Below are 16,975 nucleotides of genomic sequence, written 5' to 3'. Positions count from 1 at the left end.
CCTTTCGCAAGGAAGAAAGAAGAACATGGCATGTCCCAAACTTCATCATTGCTGGCAGACTCCTTGTGCAACAAAAAGTTGCAGGCATATAAGAATCAATGCCTACCAAAGTAGCACCATGTGAAAGCTGAAGCCTTCCACTGGTTACAAATAAGCACATGGTAAAGCATAAGTATGAATAAGGTATTTCAATGCTTTCTCAGGCTCACGATAATGTTCGTCCTCGACACTGTGTAGTGAATTAAATAAATGCTTTGGCTTATTATAAGTAAGTGCCACCCGGTTGGTAAGGAGCTGAAAACCAGCATGGGTACTTAAACGTGTTGGCTTAATATTTTGCAGTACTGGGGCTAATATATACCTACATACCGGGCGTCCCACATAATTTGAGCCAAGCATACCAAATATGCAAATGCAACGTAGCTGGATAGGACCAAGGTAATGTTCTTTGCCGTCGCTTGGAGATACTCACATTTCTTTTTCATTACGCCTAATTGGATAATTAGTCTTGATTATACAACATCTCAAATATTATAATTAGATTAAAAGTTTCAGTGAGAAAATTGCAGAGCAACAAGAATAACTTCCGATGCAACTTCTTTTTTTTTTTCATCCGTGCTACATAGGTGTTTTTCCGAGCGTGAAAGAAGGCCGCAAATACACACAAAATTGCCGCATGGCTGGCCTCTCGAGGCACCTCGCTTGTACGATTTTACTTGTTTCTGCATGAATAAAAAATCAATAAGAAAAATAACATACCAAGTTTGAAGACCCCGCGCTTTTTAACGTACTCCACCGCCAACCAACCTAAAAACATCCCACCTTTATTCACTCGGATTTTGTAGTGCGGATACCTGCCAACAAAGCAAAATTTCTGCGCCTTTCATTTTTTCATAGATTATAGTGCTCTTCCGTGTTCCTCACTTCCATTCTCTCTCTTCTGCGCGCTGTGTATTCTTTATAAGACACAGTGAAGCCAAAGTGACGAATCGGTGAAGCGGCAGTCGTTCGCACGCTAGTTCGAAAGAATAGCATTCGCTCCAAACGCAGATGCAGGCGTGCTTTTGGTTCTTTGCAAGCGCATTACGACTCTGCAAACTAGTTGGGGAGACTCCTAGTCTTAAGGTCTCTAGTGGAAACTATTCGGATCTCTCTACTCAAGATTCTACAAGATCCCTCAGCGATTCATTTTCGCTGCCTTTTCAATAGGAGTACGAGCCCGCAACAAGAATTCTGAAAGCCTGCATAAAGTGTATCAATCATGCCTATAAGAATGTGCATCACTCATCTTGTATGTGAATAGCCTGACCGGTGAAAATCACAGGCGCAGCAGGCCGGTATTGCCGCCCGTCACATTCATCCCGCAATGCATGAATGCAGGACCGTAGAAAGAGTAAGAGCTGCAGAATGTATGCTGTTTCACACTCTGTGGGCTAATATTGCGCACAATAAGGTTTTTGGCACTTAAAATATGCGAAGTGGCTGATAAAGAGTGGCAACTGTTTTTCTAATCACTTCTTTTTTTTTTTTTTTGTAACAGAGATGCCCACGTTACCAACCGTTTGGTGATTTGTGGGTCGGGACTCAAAAAACAGAAAAGAAAAGTTTTTTTCATGAATGTGTTCCTGTTTAGAGCGTAAAACAGGGATTTTCTGTATGAGAGCAAAAAATTTCCGTAAAAATAGCCGTTATTTGACACACATTTCTTACAGTGTCATGAAAAGTGCTGTCGCACTAGGAGCCCGCTGGAATGCCCTCACCCGCTCCTGCCATGAAGAAATCAACTGAAGCTTTGCAACCAAATCCAGCGCCTTAGAGCAACCGGCTACCCTGAATCCCTTCTCTCATCCTTGACAGAAGTTCTTGGCCAGGAAATCATATCTCCCAGGGACAAGGGTCGGCCTCAACTTGAAAGATTCAAGCTAGCGGCCATTGCGTACGTGCACGCCGTGTCCCAGCGAGTCAAAAAGCAGCAGGTCGTGCAGGTGTCCGCGTTGTGTTTACAGCCCCTAACAAAAGCGGTTCCTTCTGCAAGAACGTGAACGAAATCCACCTTGACAACACGTCTTGCCGCAACAACCACTCTTTCCACTTTGTGCAGTGCAACAAATTCTTTACGAGGTTACGGAGCTGCAGCATCGGTCAGCAATACGGCTCTGTCTTGGCGTTCCCCGAACCTCAGAAGTGGCAGCCACTTTGGCTGAGGCAGGGGCCTTGCCCCTGTCATTACTCTTCCTACAACAGGGGTTACGACACATTGATCGCCTACACCGTGCCGCAGATGGTCAAGCAATCCTGACCCGCCTACGCTCCCGGCCAGCATGACACATGGGACGGCCGTGTGGCCTCTATAAGGAGGTCATAGGGGACACGCCTGCAAACGCTGTACAGCCTCGCCCACCACATCGACCACCAATCCCTATCTCGACGGAGCTGCCAGGTGTCTCGAAGAACCGTTCCCCAACATGTGCCCTACAGCAGACGGCAGCCTCTCTCCTCCAAGAGAGACTTGGGGACCACCTTCACATCTTCTTTGACGGATCCGTGATACCGGAGACTGGCTCATCCACAGCAGCCTGCGTTGCACCGGCCCTACGAAAGAACAAGCTGTGCTGTCTCCTCGGGCACGCAAGTTCTACCGCAGCAGAGTTAGCAGGACTCCACCTTGCTGTGGACCTACTTGCAGAGGAGCTACCAGCGACCCCGGCAGCCATCTTCTGCGACTCCAAGGCGGCGATGTTCTGCCTGCAGAACCCTGACAGGGCTAGCTTTGGGGTAGCGCTACTCTCTTCAAGACTGACGGCCCTTCAGGACGCAGGATGCTCAGTATCTCTGCGTTGGCTACCGGCACACGTGGGGATCCCGGGCAATGAAGAGGCGTATACTCTGGCAAAAAGTGCCCACCACTCAAGCGTCCCCCTCAGCCCTGCTGTAACGGCCGCAGACTTCTCGAGGCACAGGCTGCGCTGGCACATCATCGCCTGCCACCCGGACAAACGGGTATCCCTGGGCCGGCCTGCACGGCCTCTTCCACAGCACGGCCTCCTACGAAGGGATGCCTCGTTGCTGCTCCGACTGCGAGTTGGCTGCTACTGGACGGCAGCCCGCCGGCACCGCCTTGGGAAAGCCACCTCGCCAGCCTGTGCCTCCTGTGGTGAACCAGAAACTCTCGAGCACCTACTGCTGGCCTGCCCGGCTCACCTGCAGCATCGCGGTCGACTTCTGCAAGAGTTCCACCGCCTGGGGCTCCCATGTTCACGACAGGAAGATATCCTCTTCCCCTGTCGTAATCAGCTACCAGCCTTCCTGAGTGTCGTCGAGTACCTCGACTCGTCGGGGCTCTCGGCGAGACTATAGGACATTTCTACAAACACGGATGGCCTAACGGCCATCCCACCGCCTCGGCCTTCCTGATCGGCCACTACTTCGCTTCCATCTCTACGACCTTCTACCTGTCTCCCTCCTACCTTCTCTCTCTCTTTTAACCCCACCCCCTGCACCCTGCTGGCGCTGAGCCGTGCTCCTGCATGGGTTGCAGAAAATAGCGCTAGCCTTTTCTCCTTCCCCACAAGAACCACTTCTCTCTACGAGGTTACGTGTGGCAGAACGTATAACGAGAAAAAAGGGTTAACCAAGGGCCCCGATTTTTATTAATCATAAGAAGCCAACAGACACTGACACCAAGGACAACATAAGACAAATTGCTTGTGCTTAATAAATGAAATAACGAATTGATAAATTAATGGAAATGAAAGTCGATGAAAAAACAACTTGCCGCAGGTTGGGAGCGATCGCACGTCTTCGCATTACGCCTGCGATGCTCTACCGATTGACCTAACGTGGCGCCGTTTCCCCATCCACTTTCTTGGGTATTTATGTTCCCTAGTAAAACCCAAGGACTGTTAGCCAGCGCCACCATTCACAAGCCTTGGCGACGGATGTGGAACATCACTTCTACCGTAGACTTCACGAGAACGTGATCTTTTTGAGTGAAACCATCTGGTCAATAAACCCACACATGCTACCAGAAGGCACCAACGTTGCCGGATTCGAGACCCTCGTTATGCAATAAACGAGAAGAAAGGGGGTAAACAGAGGGCCCCGATTTTTATTAATCATGTCATAAGAAGCGAACACTGACACCAAGGACAACATAGGGGAAATTACTTGTGCTCAATAAATGAGATAACGAAATGGTAAATTAATGCAAAGGAAAGTGGTTGAAAAAACTTGCCGCAGGTGGGGAACGATCCCACGTCTTCGCATTACGCGTGAGATGTTCAACCAATTGAGCCACCTCGGCGCCGTTATTGCCCGTCCACATTTTTTGGTGTTTATGTTTCCTATAGTAGAACCCAGGCAGTGTTAGGCAGCGCCACCACTCACAAACCTTGGCGGCGGATGTGGAACATTCTTCCGCAGGCGTCACGTGAACGTTTTCTTTTTGGGTGAAGGCAACTGATCAGTAAACCGACACATGCTACCTGAAGGCATGAGTGTTGCCGGGTTTGAGACCCTCGTTATGTAATAAACGAGAAGAAAGGGGGTTCCGGGACCCGAGTGCCAGGCGACCTACCGACGCCACTGTGCGTGGAGACGGCCAAGTGGCACAACGCTTACGTATACTTAGACAACTGCTAGGGGAGTTCCTCCGTGAATCTTTATTTTTCTCCGGTACATGCCTGCTTAATAAGAAAGAGCTTACATCCTACAGCGTTGCACTCAAAACATTCTCTTCTGTTGATGCAAGCCTGATTTCGAGTACACTCCTGCCGTATGTAGAGTGGAGCGTCAAAGAATCCCTACGCAAGTGACCGCTTCCCGATAGTTTTGAGTCAAAACATGATGAAGGCCACACGTTCGCACACGTTCCCCGATAGGAGGTTGAGTAAGCCAAGTGGGAACCTTTCCGCCAACTTACATATTTGAGCCGGTAGGATATTGCCTTACTTAATGTAGGCGATGCTGTCGCGTATTTATCAGACTTTATAATTGAAGCTGCCACTTAACGCATCCATGAGACTAATGGAGTGGAGAATAGAAGTCGCACCGTGTGGTGGTACAACGCATGTTAAAAGCACAGAAAAATCAAAACAAACCTTGGGGACGACTTGGCGACTCTGCAACCGCCGAAAGCTTGATTTGCTCTGAGCATATGAAGTCACTGAGTAGAAGAAGACGTTGACGTTCTAAGAGAGAGAGAGAGAGAGAGAGAGTTTAGAGACGTGCATCTGCGAGATAAGTTCTTACACTGTGTGGAATAGAGTAAATGTGTGAAATAGGGTAAATAAATTAAAAGGCCGGGAGATACACCCACTACCTTAAGTAAGTACCCAAGGTGAAAGCCTAAAATATCAGGCAGATTGTTTGTGCGAGCACGTTGACTATATCTCCAATGTGAAGGCATACAAAAGAGAAGAGGAATGGCACAACGCGGGGGGTCTCTCCTCTTGTGCTCGCGTCTTCGAAGGCTTTTCAAGCTATGTACCAACAGACTCCAGCTCCAGACTCTTCCACGTTGTATCTCCATTGCATCCCATTACACACAAACATGCCTGAGGTTCAAAGAAGGAGTAGACAACTGCGACTTGATGGGATATGCAGACGAAATAAATTGAATTGTGGAGTTTTACGTGCGTGCCAAAATGACGACTTGATTATGAGGCACGCCGTAGTGGGAGACTCCGGATTAATTTGGCCAGTAGGTTATCTTTAACCGGCCCCCAACAACCAAGTACAGGGTAATTGAAAGTGTAAATAGACAAGCAGGAGTCATCAGAAAGAACGTGACAGAAACATGAACAGCGAATTGGATGCAAAGAATGGAAACAAGAGAGCCTTGAAGTTTACCACAATGTGCATAAATAAATTAGAAGGGAAAGTGTGTACTGTAACACAAAGGGCAGTACCCCGCTTATTGAGCCTCGAGATGGTTGCGTAAGGACAAAAACATACCGCAGCAAATATTCGCAACAAGATGAGGCGTGTGAATGCTGCAGCAAAAATCCGGAGACCACTGAGCACATCCTAATGGAATGCGAAAGGATCCACCCAGTAAGACCCGCAGGTAACGTACACCTTCCAGAAGCGATTGGACTCAATGTGGACGAAAGCATCAACTGGTCAGCAGTCGAGATAAACAAGAGGCGTGCAGAGTACTGCTGAAAAAAAATGTAGGGAAGAGATTTATGCGACCGGATACGTTACAGGCAATGGTAGCGGTACAAAGCGGATAGAGAAGTTCTGAAGAAAAAATAAGATTTGTATGAATACAGAAATGCTAAATGAAAAACATGTACAGCATACCTAATGAAATCAAGCAGGCTTGACGACTGTTTGTCACCATCCCGTTTCTAAGGGGATGCCAATTTCATTTCATTTTATTTGATTACCTTAAGGACCCCTCAAGGGGGTGTTGGATAAGGGGTGGATATGCAGGAAAAAAAATTTTTTTTGACAAATGTAATGACACGTTAATTCGGCGACAGGTAGTATGTTACATTTTGAAGAACTATTGTGGGGCAGGTGTTTGCAGCAACGCTGTCGGAAAGGTCATTCCAATCGGATGATGTGCGTGGAAGAAAGCAGGGGGAGAATGTAGCATTGCGGCTGCGTGGTCGGGCGACTTGCAGGGCATGGCCGGTACGATGAGATGTGCGGGCTGATGGGATTATAAGGTTTGGACGCTCACTGGCGCTGTAATAAAAGTTATGGAACAGGGTTAGAGATGAGGAGGGGGGGGGGGGGCGATGAAGCGACGAAGTGCGAGAGACAATAGAGATTATTCTGCTTTTAAGGATGATACAATGGTACGATACGAATAGGATGAATGAGGCTGCTCGGGCTGCACTGGGGCAATCGGGCAATGGGGCAATCGGGCTGCTCGATTGTGCACTGCCTCTAATCTGATGCAGGCTCCAGATGGCTGCGGCGTACTCAAGTTTTGGCCTGATAATGGATTTGGAAGTCAGCAAATTTAAGTGTTCAGGAGTGTGATGTAAATGACGTTTTAGAAAGCCGAGTGTTCTGTTGGCAGACGCTACTAGCTTAGTGATATATGCGCACCATGTTACATCATATGACAATGTTACCCCTATGTACTCATGTTTCGAAACTCTCAGCATTAATGTTACGGACAGCGTAAGGAAAAAAGGGATTACGACGACGCGGAAAAGATACTGATTTACATTTAGTGGGGGTAAGTGTCATAAGCCACTGGTTACAGCATACCTGAATACATTTAAGATCATTTTTCAGAGCTTGCTGCTCAGAAGGGTTCGTGATGGAACGATAAATCACGTAGTCGTCCACAAACACATGAATCTGACACGTTACCCGTAAAGGCAACTCATTTATGTATATTAGGAACAGGGGCCCCAGTACCGACCGTTGGGGGACACGGGACGATACTGGGAGGGGGTTAGAAATGTGCTCATTAACAAAGACGGTTTGGGAACGATTGCTGAGAAAAGCTTCAATCCAGGTAAGAACAAGAGGGTGAATCTTTAGACCAGAGAGTTTAACACTGGTCGCTTTGCGACCACTGTCAGTCGCCGGTGTGAATGAGCCCTTCGACCTGTTTTAGCGTATGCTTCTGTAGTGTGGTCGTCTCATATCATAAAGGATATTTTTAAATTGGAATCCATTCATAAAAAGGCTGTTAGATTTATCGGTGTCCGTTACGACCCTACGTTTTCACCGTCATCCCACGCACACGCTTTATCACTGGACACATTGTCGTTTCGTCGCACGTGTGACCGTCTAGTCATGCTGCACAAAATTGTACACTGATCGACTTACATTGAAGCCCCTATCTCACTGATCACACCTACTGCGCGAATAACCTGATATACTCACCCAATAAACATAGGTCCTTCGTTCCAATAATGGATTGTTTTCAATTTTTCTGTTTTTCCACACACTGTTGAATTATGAAATGAATGGTTCTTTGCGTTCATTGCCCACTAATCAATTTCAGAAAGAACTGCCTAACCATGTTAGTTGACATTCATGTGTTCGTAAGTTATGTACTCTACCTCTGCTATGTCTCTAAATGAGATAGCAGTACTTCTAAATAATAAAATTAAGAAATAAAAAAATGCATAGGGAGCGATCGGACTCGCAACGGACCTTTTCATTCGCTATTGCGTATGGTATCCTAAGAATAATTTTGAGGCCTCTCTTCTGTACTAATTCAAAGATCTTCAGCTGCCCATAATTACTTTGTTTAGCGCAATATAACGGACAAAAGAAGGACGACAGGACAACGTGCTACTGTCAACTGACATCATTTTATTGCCTCACTCCTTTGTAGAGAGCAGCACAACATGCGCTTTGAGCACCATGTACAGGAACCACCACAATATGCGATCCCCAGAGCGCACTCATGTGACAGAATAAAAAAAAACATATTCAGCACTGTAAAAGGTTAAAAGTAGGCACACTAATGTACTGCGAACCCAGTGACTCTATGAAAAAAGCTCCCGATAATTCTCTGGCGGTGGTATCACGGCTCTTTTTCAAAATCGTGGTATCATGAAACATAGCTTTGCACTTGGATATTTTGCAACATTTTACAATGTTGAGCTAAATGGGAACCTCTGCCTGTCGGTATGGATTACTCATGTTCTCTAAGGCGCTCGTTAACACAGCGGCCAGGCTGCCCTACATACACTTTTCCACATGACAACGGAACCTTATATACCACACCGCCCTACAAACTACAGCCTTCGCGTGGTTGTTTTCACAATCTGGTTTTTTGCTTGCTTTTTAAATGCGGCTGCACAACATTGACATGTTCTGAGGAGCATAGAACGCTACTCGCATTTGGTATCTAGTGGGGACATTCTTTAGTTTGTGAGCCATTAGATGAGCTTTAAATTGGGAGACAGTAGGCGACACGTTTGCGCTTCCACTACTTTGTCTCGCATACCTTTTCGCCGGCATGATAAGCTGCCACCTGACGAGACCCGGCTGTTCTGAGGGCTTTTATAGCTTGCGCTTCATTCTTGACCTGACTTCACGTCGCAGGGAAGCACTCCTCCCCGACTGCCGAGTACCCGCCCGCTGTGGACGGTTCAGCCAATGGCAAGCTGTGTGGAGTGGCCGCCCTCAACCACAAGCGTCGGCGGCTGGGCGGCGACCAGCAGGAGAGCCTAGCAGACGAGCTGGGCATGTACAGCGGCCGTCTGCCGGTCCCTCCAGTCTGCACGCCTGCAGCCGATCACCACCAGCGTGGCGCCCGCATCGGTGGGTGTGCGGCGGGATATTGGGCGGAGAGTTGGCAAACCTGACCTATTAGTGTGGGCCAGCAGTTGGCAAGAGTGGTCTAAGCCGAGGCATGTAGCACAAGTAAAAAAAATGGGTGACCGGACGCCACACGTGCGTTACACTCACAATTCATTTACTGCAGTGCCCCGCAAGACCAGAGAAAACGTGCAGAATTGTACGCATGCGTGCAGATTCAACTATAATGAAAACTAATCTCGCTTGTACATAGGTAGACGTGTCACTTCCGCAATCCACATCTTTCAGTCTATTGGCGAACGCGATTCGGTTTCTTTACTCTTTTATTAGCCGTATTGAACCTGTACACCAAGTTCAACAAAAGCAGTTCAGACATATGCAATATGCCTGTTGCCTCAACTCCGACAGAACGAACCCATCTCACAATGAGTGTCGACGTTAATGCGATTAGCATTGGTGCAGTGTAGCGAACGCTGTATTGCCATACTTTTTTTTCTTTCTCTATGGTATTGCTGCCACCGATACGCGTCCCGTATGGAACATGTATGCAGCCGCGTTCCTTTCTTACGCTTCGATGTTATGAGCGTCCCCGTCGGAACGGGACGGTGGGTTGCGCCACCAAGCTCTGGCTATTATACTGCCTAGTGTCCTACTTAGGTTAAACAAGAAAAAAAGAAAAAGAACACTATGAACTCCCACAATCAAAGTTTCTGATCCCGTATTGCGAACTGTGCTTTTGTACGTCTCAGTTTTTTGTCGTTTCCCTACTTCCACCAATCTTCCAATCGCCTCTTACTAATCCCTATTGCGGACATGTTTACTCTTCCACTGCTGTCGCTGAACCCAAGGGATTTGAGGAGGCCAGTGGTGCCTAAATCGACCCCTGGGTAGACGTCTTCACGTTCTAATAAAACAGGCTCCATAGTTTCATTTCATTTCATTTTCATTTTATTACCTTAAAGACCCCTTGATAGGGGCATTACATAAGGAATGGGAATACATGAGTACATAATTTGCCTAATAGACAACTGAACACGCAAACAACAACAAAAAACCATGTGAGCTAAAGTGCTACATACGTCAGCGCAAATACATAGAACTAAATAATACAAACTAAAATTGCACGACCACATAAGCCTGTTAACACAAGTCATTTTCATTGTGAAAAGTGCGCAGTGACACTCTCCATGAACGTACAAGGGCAAATGATGGCGGCGATTTGGTGGGGCAGGTTGTTCGAATTTGTAGCGGCATGGCAAAAGAATGAGACGGCCTAGCTTTACCACAGCAAGCACATGCTTCTTCTTCCCTCTTATATTGCGCTTTATAGGTGCGTGTTCTAAGGCATCCCGATCTCGCTTCGAAAAGTACTGAGCTTCCCTTTGAGTTATCATAAATTGTTTCTTTCCTGATTTCGTTTTTTTCCTCATAAGCAGTTACTCATGGCAGGTTTCTTTTCCATTGCCGCCACCCATGAGATTATTTCAGCCTCTCTGACTTTCCACTTGACGTTCTGTGTTGCTGTGTCACCCACCCTACAGGCCGCATACTTGCTGGGAAGCTTCCATAGTGCTTTTCCTCCACTGTGAATCAATGCTTTTCCTGTACAGATACCTCAACACTCACCCAGCCCATTTACTTTCTTGCATATTCCTCAGTCGTTCTTCACACTCAATGTTACTGTGAGCTTCCTCACTTCAAAACCAGTTGCACCCTGCACAGCTTCCTTTGTAGTCTTTCTGTGAGCACCCAATGCGAGGAGACCCACTGACCTGTGGTTCCTATCGAGTCCTGATTGTACCCCTGATTTGAAACAAACAACCGCATACACCTCGTACCTATTGTATCCCCATAACGCCTTGTGCTTCATTATGGCTGCATTTCTTTTCCCCTTCACTGTTATTGTTTTTTCCTGTGTTTCCATATACCAATTGCCTTCGTTTATCCATATACCAAGGTATTTATATTCTGTTGCGCGAGGTATTTCCTGGCGCTGTATCGCCACTGTCTGTTCACTGTTTTCATTGAATACCATAACACCTGATTTTGTGGCACTAAATTTCGAACCTAAATTGTTGCCTTCCTGTCCACAGATATGAGCCAGACGTTGCAAATAACATTCCTCGTTAGCTAGCTATACAATGTGGTCTGCATAAAATAAACCTGGAAGTTGCTGCTCTACTAGTGTACCCCCTGTTTGAATGAGAGATTAAAGCTGATATTACTTCCTTCTAGCGCCCTCTCCATCCTCACCATGTACATCGTAAAGAGCAGTGGAGATAAAGGACACCCCTGCCTCAGTACCTTGTTGATAGGAACTTTCTCCTCGCTCCTCATTCCTTCCCATTCAACGCAAACGGTGCTTTCTAGGTCTAGCCTTCCTCTTCCAGAATGTACCACAAAAAGTTGTGGTCTACGTTGTCATAGGCTTCTGCAATGCCTAAAAAGGCCACATATAACAGTCGGATTTCTACTTTTGATATTTCAATACACTGAGTAAAAACAAAACAGTTATTATCTAAACGCCCACCTATTCTGAAGCCATTCTGAAGTTCTCCCAAGATGCCATTATTCTCTGCTCATGCTTGAAGGTTTAATTTGATTGCCTGTATTGCTAGCCTTGTACTCATATTGAGGGTTCGTTAAAGCGCAACACAAGACAAGGACAAAAGAAGGTATAAAACGACGACACGGCGCTGACTCTCAACTGATATTTTATCGAAGATATGTCTAACATATTTTGTAGGTGCCAGTTGATAACCATGACATACACGAGACACAGATGAATCGAAGCAACTGTGACAAACTGCCGCATAATATAAATTGAGATAGGTAACGCAGTTCCTTGTCATGACGAGTAATGGACGGTTCGCTGACACATGCCTTGTCCCTTGTCATTATATTGTAAGCATCGGAGCTTTCCCTTGTCAGTTGGCTCGCTTGTTTAAAAATTACACTAGTCTTTTTTTTTATAGTTACGGCTGACAACCGCAAGTCTTGCAATGCTCCGGGACATGAAGTGACGCAACCCCTTGAAGAGATAGCTTATGCTCCCTGAGTCGAACGTTCACACGTCGTTTCGTTTGTCCCACGTACTCTCTACAACAAGATAATGTAATGACATACACAACCTGCTTTGCACAAGTGATGTACCTGTTCACATGTTTGACAGTGCATTTTTCCTTCACTAATTTGCTGAAGGATAACTTCAGCAAATTATCAACTAACGGGCATATACGAAATATTTTATGTTTCGCAGGAAAGCGAACATCAATGCAGTACCTTAAACCAACGTTCTTAATCCCATGCGCCAGCTTGTGTACATACGATAATTCTGCGTTTTTTTTTTCTTTTTTCTTCTGACTTCGTTTTTACACCTTGGTGCTTTATGCTCTTGATGCGGCGAACCATACTTTCACTCACAGATGAAATAATCACTTCAGGGTAACCAGCGTCCAGTAGACAATTTAACTGATCAAAAAAAACAGCCTTCGACATATGAGAAGACGAATTTAATACAGTATTTAGGATAGTTTTCTCTATAGCCCGCTTCACTGCCTTAAAATGACCGGATTTATAGTTCAAAATGGGCTTGACCGACCTGGAATTATATTTCCTTAATGTGAATCCCAACCAACTGGCCCGTCTTGATGCAGTATATGTCTCAACCCAAACCTTCAGGACCCAGCCTGTCTGGCAGCCATTGTAGCCGTGCGCGTATGTAGGGCCAGAGTTGCGTCTTGGCACATCAGACAAGGAATCTGCCCAGCTGACGTGCAGTTGTGTGGGTGGCTCCGGCCTTCCGTTGGACATTCACGAAGATTGTGCAAAATTCTAAAGTCCGAGTGGTGGCGACAAGTTAGAACTATTAAGAACTTACTTCAAATTGCGTGTGCAAATCCTCCGGAAAGTCCACCACATTCACGCCAATAGGGGCAGTGGTGCAACATAGTTGATTCCTCCAGTGAATTCCTTTGGCGCACGGTTCGACCTACGCTCCCGTTGAAGAAAAAAAGGCAACTTGTTCAGGGCCATGTGCTTAACTTGAGCACCATGCCTATTCCGGAGGAACAGAAGCGGGAATTGGGTCTCGGCCCGAAGTACTGCTTCGAACCTCACCTGAACCGCTTTGAGAAGGTGGACACAGCAATGTCGGTCTCAAGGTGTGCCAAATCGGACGAACGTTCCAGGTGTGTTTCGGAGTGTGCAGATGCCACTGCGAGGACAGGAAGAGGGAAGGGTGGCAAGGACGTGCTTAGACTCTTGGTTCACTTTCAGTGTGAAAAGAATTTGCGTGTGGTAGTAGCAGACAAACAGAGGCACTTCGTTGTCATGAATTCTGATGTGCATTCACAAAAGTCTGAGGATGCAGGGCGGAAAATTTTCAAAGCTGTAAAGGTTAAGGCTGCGAAAGTCAAGCAGCAAGCACTATCTTTGTTGGAAGGAAATAATTTTCAACGTTTAGCGGCCAGCGTAAAGAAAACCTTTACGGTTTTTTTTACTGTGAAATCGCACAAGGATGACACGCCGTTCCGGGCCATAGCCTCGGAAAAGGACAGCTGGCAGTTAAGCGCGTCGCGATTTCTGCAGAGGAATCTTGTGCGCTTAACAATAGTGTATCCTTTCCGGATAGCCCATTCGGATAATGTGTGCAGGTACCAGGAAGACAGTTCGTTGAACATTTGGTGTGCCTTCAGCTTAGATGTGGAAAACTTATATTACTCCCTTCCACATGCCCAGGTTATGAAATGTGTTAAAGACTGCACAGTACGTGACAATGATGAAGAAGCCTTCATCAATGGTTGCGGTGTCTCAGTAGAAGCCTTTCTTGAACTTGTGTCCTTATACTTGAGATCTACCTTTGTTTCATGGAAAGGGGGTCTGTATTTACAAAAATCAGGGGTAAGCATTGGCTCGTGCGTAGCTCCTATCATTGCTCACATTTTTCTAGGTTATATTAATAGGCAACTAGAGGGCCACCTTCCTAAGCTTTCCAATAGGGTTTATCGCTATGTTGATGATTTTTTATATTTTTACTAGTGACATTCACGCCGAGGGTGTTGATGAAATTTCAACGTTATTCAGGAAGCACGGCATGGGCCTTGATTTCACTTTCGAAGTCCCTAAGGAGCATCAACTGCAGTTTCTAGACCTGAGATTAACCTCTGGTAAAAATCATGTGTGCTGGAAATATAATCCGAGGTCGGTCAAGCCCATTTTCAACTATATATCCGGTCATTCTAAGGTAGTGAAGCATGCTATAGCGAAAACTATCCTAAACGCTGCAATAAAGAAGTCGTGTTTTCATATGCCGAAGGCTTTCTTTTTGATCAGGTAAATCGTTTACTGGACTCTGGTGACGCCGAAGTGATTATTTCATCTTTGAGTGAAAGTGCGGTTCGCGGCATCAAGAGCATAAAGGACCAAGGTTTAAAAATGAAATCAGAAGAAAAAGGAAAAACGCAGTAGTACCGTATGTGCGCAAACTGGCGCATGGGCTCAAGAACATAGCTTATCGGTACAGCATTGATGTTCGCTTTTCTGTGAAACATAGGATATTGCGCATATGCCCGTTAGTTGATAATTTGCTGAAGTTATCCTTCAGAAAATTAGTGAAGCAGAAATGCACTGTCAAACATGTGAACAGGTACATCACTTGTGCAAGGCAGGCTGTGTATGTCATTCCAGTATCTTGTTGTAAAGAGTACGTGGGACAAACGAAACGACGTGTGAACGTTCGACTTAGGGAGCATAAGCTATCTCTTCAAGGGGTGGCGCCACTTCATCTCCCGGAGCATTGCATGTCATGCAGTTGTTGCCTTGAATTAGAAAAACAAATTGTGTCATTTTTAAACACGCGAGCCAAGTGACAAGGGAAGTCTCCGAGGCTTACAATATAAAGATTAGGGACAAGGCATGTATCAGCCAACCGACTATCACTCTTCATGACAAGGAACTGCGTTACCTATCTCAATTTTGATTATGAGGCAGTTTGTCACAGTTGCTTCGATGCATCTCTGTGTCTCGTGTTATCTCATGGTTATCAACTGGTACCTATGTATGTGTTAGACATATCTTCAATTAAATATCAGTTATGACTCAACGCCGTGTCGTAGTTTTATACCTTCTTTTGTCCTTGTCTTGTGTTGCGCTCAATATTACTACGATATCATCGAGCGATGCTCAAGGGACGAGCCGCCGCGAGAACGACGACGAAGTTGGTCTGTGCCCTTTGCGCGTGCGAGTGTCGGCCTGGCGGTCTGGCTCCAGTGTAAATACCCTGTATATAGCCTCTTTCATCTGTGTTTTTCCACACGTAACATTCTGGTTGAGGTCAGCGATCCCCGTCCTCACCACGGAACTCCGGAGTGGTCGGTACATCGAGCTTGTCACCATGCCTCCCGGTGACGAGACCGCCTTTGCAACGGCTTCGGCTTGTCCGACTGCTCCAATTATCACGGTTGCCCAACATCGCGACCCTGGTGTGTTCTCTGGCCTGGAGGGAGAGGATGTTGACGAATGAATCAAGCTCTATGAACACGCCAGTGCTAATAAGTGGGATCCAACGATCATGCTCGCCAATATCATCTTTTATCTGAGCGGCACCCCACGCGTGTGGCACCAAACTCATGAAGGCAAGATAAACAGTTGGGAAAGTTCCAAAGAAAAGCTCAGCGAACTGTTCGGCGACCCCATTGGGCGCAAGGCTGCCGCGAGAAAGGCTCTTGCGTCTCGTGTTCAGACATCCACAGAGCCGTACGTTTCATACATCCTCGACGTCTTGGCTCTCTGCCGCAAAGCTGACGATAAGATGTCTGAAGCAGATAAAGTGTCGCAAGTGCTAAAAGGCATCGCCGACGATGCTTTCAATTTGCTTGTTTTTGGCCACGTCTCGACTATCGACGCCATCATCAAAGAATGCCGTCGCCTTGAATAAGCTAAGAGCCGCCGTATCGCACATCACATCACGCGCCTGCTCAACACTGCTGCTATATCGACATCTGAGGCTCGGCCGCGTCAGACCACCCCCTGTGACGACGTAACCCGTATTGTTCGCCGCGAACTCGAGGCCGCCTGTTCGCCAGCTTTCTCCGCGACGCCTCCCGATCCACCAGCAACCACGATTGCACTGATTCAGGCCGTCGTCAGACAGGAATTTGAGAACATGGGTCTCAACTCCGTGTGTTCATCGTCTCCACCCACGGTTCCCCAGTTCTCTAGCAGCCCTCCTCGTCCACGGCAGTCCTTTTCTGCCACATCTCGCCGCAACCCGTCCGAATGGCGTACCCCTGATGACAGGCCGATCTGCTTCCACTGCTGCCGCATTGGCCACGTCGCTCGTCACTGCCGCAACCGATGGCCACCAACTCCTCGGACATACACCGCCGCTCATTCCTGCCCCTTTGGACCTTCCGTTCCCTATACCACCCGCCATGAATCCACTGCCGCTGATGCTCCTGCTCCGAGCCTTCGCTACAGCCGCTCGCCCTCACCTCGACGCCATCAGTCTCGTTCGCCCCAACCCCGTCGCTTCTCTTCGCCTTCTATCGCCTCCCGGATCCAGCCGGAAAACTAGGCACTGCAGCTTCTGGAGGTGAAGCTGCGTTGTCGACCCTGCCCACAAATCCTCTGCTCACGTTACACACGAACCAAAACCTTCTCGACGTTGACGGTGATGGCTATCCTGTCACGGCACTCATCGATACAGGTGCACATCTTTCTATTATGA

The 16,975-nt window shown here is 47.0% G+C and overlaps 1 protein-coding gene across 4 annotated transcripts in view; it reads left to right on the top strand.

Annotated features, from left to right (window-relative positions):
* LOC126517480 (uncharacterized) overlaps positions 1-16,975 on the top strand; it is a 360,590-nt gene that overhangs the window by 130,602 nt on the left and 213,013 nt on the right. For 3 of the 4 annotated variants that reach the window (XM_055064241.2, XM_072285443.1, XM_050167206.3), the window contains exon 2: positions 9,031-9,249. In XM_055064241.2, the coding sequence (XP_054920216.1) occupies positions 9,031-9,249 (219 nt within the window). Of the gene's footprint in view, positions 1-1,712; positions 4,017-9,030; positions 9,250-16,975 lie in introns of those variants that run through there. The other variant, XM_055064237.1, reaches the window with a different exon arrangement.

This window comes from Dermacentor andersoni, chromosome 11, assembly GCF_023375885.2.
Source record: "Dermacentor andersoni chromosome 11, qqDerAnde1_hic_scaffold, whole genome shotgun sequence".
NCBI classification, from domain to species: Eukaryota; Metazoa; Arthropoda; class Arachnida; order Ixodida; family Ixodidae; genus Dermacentor; species Dermacentor andersoni.
This window is presented reverse-complemented; position numbering and strand designations above follow the sequence as displayed.